Source organism: Physcomitrium patens, chromosome 19 (assembly GCF_059467195.1).
Source record: "Physcomitrium patens ecotype Gransden chromosome 19, ASM5946719v1, whole genome shotgun sequence".
Classification (NCBI taxonomy): domain Eukaryota; kingdom Viridiplantae; phylum Streptophyta; class Bryopsida; order Funariales; family Funariaceae; genus Physcomitrium; species Physcomitrium patens.
The window spans coordinates 14,405,830-14,408,880 of record NC_143428.1 but is presented as its reverse complement, the minus strand read 5'-3'; the positions used below and the strand labels follow the sequence as shown (position 1 = coordinate 14,408,880).

The following is a 3,051-nucleotide window of genomic DNA, read 5'->3' as shown; positions in this document are numbered from 1 at the left end:
TACAAAGAAAAAAGACCACAATTTGTATATAAATAAAATAGTTGTATTATCTGCAATTGGTCTTATGAAGTAGTGATATATCAGTGTAAACGTTTAAATCTTATGCAAAAGAATAAAGAAGTAGTAATAAAGCTAGAATTCATATTAAACTCGATAATATTTCTAAATAGTTATGGAGAGGAAACAAAAGATTTAAAAATTACAAAAAAAATTAGATTCAAAGTAAGAGGTGAGGAGATTAAATAGATTTGTTTTTGTCTTCCTTCTACATATATAGCACCTACAGAATTATAAGTTTTTTTTATAACATTTAATTATATGGTTTTTAAAAATATAATTTATAATAATAATGATAATAGTTTTTTATAATAATGAAAAATACAGATCCAAAAGTTCATATCTCTAGCACTACTGTGAGAAAATTAAAGAAAATAAAAAGAAAAATCATGAATTCCATCCAAACGCAACACATCTTAGAATTCTACGGGGAGAGAAAGAGAGTCTGGGGAGCGTCGGATGACGGGTCCGATCGGGCGGCCCTGGTGCGTCCTCAGCCTCCCACTGGCTTATCTGAATCTGTCCAATGGAAGGCTCCACTTGGACGGCCTCTGTGGCTCACGCCCTTGCTGCGTGTCTGCGAGCAGGCTCCATGGCCACAGCTATGGCTATGGCGACTCCTTCCTTTATAAAACAACCCCCTCGCTCACTCTCTGCCCGACTGCGTATTTTCCTCCATCGTGGATAGTGAGTGTTGCCTCGTTTGTCATCGCACCTCTGCTTCCATGGCGTCCGTCGCAGCTGCTGCTGTCTCCGTGCCCTCCTTTTCTGGCCTCAAGGCCGAGACCAAGGCCGCCCCCGCTAGGTTGTCCTCCACCTCCGTGGTGCGCATGGCCCCCGTCGTCCGTGCCTCGGCCAGCAGCGATGCCTTGAAGACCGTCGGGAAGGCCCTCCTTGCCGCCTCCAGCTCCTTGCTGCTCGTGGCCTCCGCCAATGCCGCCACCGTGAAGATGGGAGGTGACGACGGTGCCCTCGGGTTCTACCCCAAGGATATCTCCGTTGCCGCTGGTGAGTCTGTCACTTTCGTCAACAACAAGGGATTCCCCCACAATGTCGTGTTCGATGAAGACGCAGTCCCCGCCGGTGTCAAGACTGAGGACATTAACCACGAGGATTACTTGAACGGGCCTAATGAGAGCTTCTCCATCACCTTCAAGACCCCCGGCACCTACGAGTTCTACTGCGAGCCTCACCAGGGTGCTGGCATGAAGGGTGTCGTCACCGTGTCTTAGACAATTCGCTGACTTCTCTGTGTGGTAGTAAGGATTGCTCGTCTCAGGTTCTCTAAGGGATCGTGCAGAAGCGTTCTTGGACTGTAGACTACGATGTTGATGTGTGTGTTCCGTGGCGCGCTTGCCCTGAAGACAAACGCGTTGCTTACACGATTTAGGTTAGGTGACTCAATTACGTTCCAATAAAGTGGCTCGATTCTGTTGTGCCAATCTGTATCGATGCGCATCTGCTGTGTATTCGATAACTATGCCTGAAACCTCATGCCATTGCTTGGAATAAAGTCGTAACTCACCGTATGCATGACAATGTCGGAGCCCGAGTTTCTCATTTGTGACTTCCTTGACGGTTGTGTGGTTTACCTCACTGACCTACGCGAATCAGTTGGCTGCTTGTCACCGTAGAACGGGATCTCTGTCATCGGCCGTGTTCTATTTAGACATACTGATATGTGACATTGAGAGCCTAATCCACATGAACTGATAACTTGCTCTTTCAATACATTGATATTCTAATGCTGTGCAGAAAAATATCAACCATAACACTTCTGTATACATATCAAAAAAAACCAATAGGACTAATTCTTTCTAATAATGAACCCATGCTTTTTCAATTCATTTGTATAAAAATACCAAATCTTTACAATTCTTACCAACATTTATCCATATGAGATATATGCCAATATACTAAAAATTGAAACGACATTTGTAGAAAATTTTAATCTAGACCACTCTTTCAAGTTTCTTCAATTAAATATCACAATAGTAACTTTGGTATATATATATATATATATATATATATATAAGCACACATACATACACATCTTTATCATAAGCTTATATAAATATATTGTGAAATATATGTAGAAACAATTATATTTAGTTCATTATTACATTTGATATTTTGAAATGGAGATATTAAATATATACTATATTTAGATTGTTTTAAAAATATATATTTTGGTGTATTTTCTAAATTATAAAAACTTTTTTTGATTTGGTCAAAAATGATCTTAAACTTCAAAACAATGGCAAAGTTGAATGTGCAATGATTGTAAACTAACAACTTTATAGATAGCAATTCAAATCCTTGCTATAGAATCTTAATAATGCTTGATTAAATTTTGTACAAGATTTGATTTATTTTTACTTTCTAAATAAAATAGTAAACCAAAATGACTAGTAATTACAAAAAAACTATCAAAAGACGATTAATTTTTTAATTTAAAATAAAACAATCACATAATAATAATAAAAAGTATAACTTCTTTATATATTTTTTTATTAAAACTAATAATAGAAAATGATATTAATTAAATATGAGGACCTTAAAAAGAATATTATTATTTTTTATTTTTTTTAATATTTATAATTATTGCATTTTTTTTTCAAACACAAAAATGATGTATACTCAATGTGTGAATGGCATGAAAAAGAATTACAACAAACTAATTAATTCCTTATATCCAAAGACAAAACTAAGAGTACTAAAAATGTGGATCAATTATTAAGGCAAGCTCATCTATACTTTTGCATATGATCCTACTATACTGAGCTATTCTGCATTACCATTTAATTATTCTGTCACATCTAGAACCAAGTATTTGATTAGACTTCCTAGTTTTATTCTATATATTAGGTAAAAAAGACTCATATTATGGATGTTTAATTTATTGTTTTTAAATTTAAATTTCCAACAAATTTATGTATATTTGATTATACCATGCTAAATTGTGTCACTAGCATGGAGTATATTCTATATTTC

General features: G+C 36.1%; 1 protein-coding gene across 1 annotated transcript; it reads left to right on the top strand.

Annotated features, from left to right (window-relative positions):
- Window positions 1-678: 678 nt before the first annotated feature.
- Window positions 679-1,616, top strand: LOC112272722 (plastocyanin, chloroplastic). The gene has a single exon (NM_001426557.1). The coding sequence runs from the start codon at window positions 783-785 to the stop codon at window positions 1,287-1,289; it is 507 nt and encodes a 168-aa protein (NP_001413486.1). The 5' UTR covers window positions 679-782; the 3' UTR covers window positions 1,290-1,616.
- Window positions 1,617-3,051: the final 1,435 nt, after the last annotated feature.

Bases quoted from the DNA above. Each gene is read 5' to 3' on its own strand.
- LOC112272722 (NM_001426557.1), top strand. From the start codon at position 783: ATGGCGTCCGTCGCAGCTGCTGCTGTCTCCGTGCCCTCCTTTTCTGGC.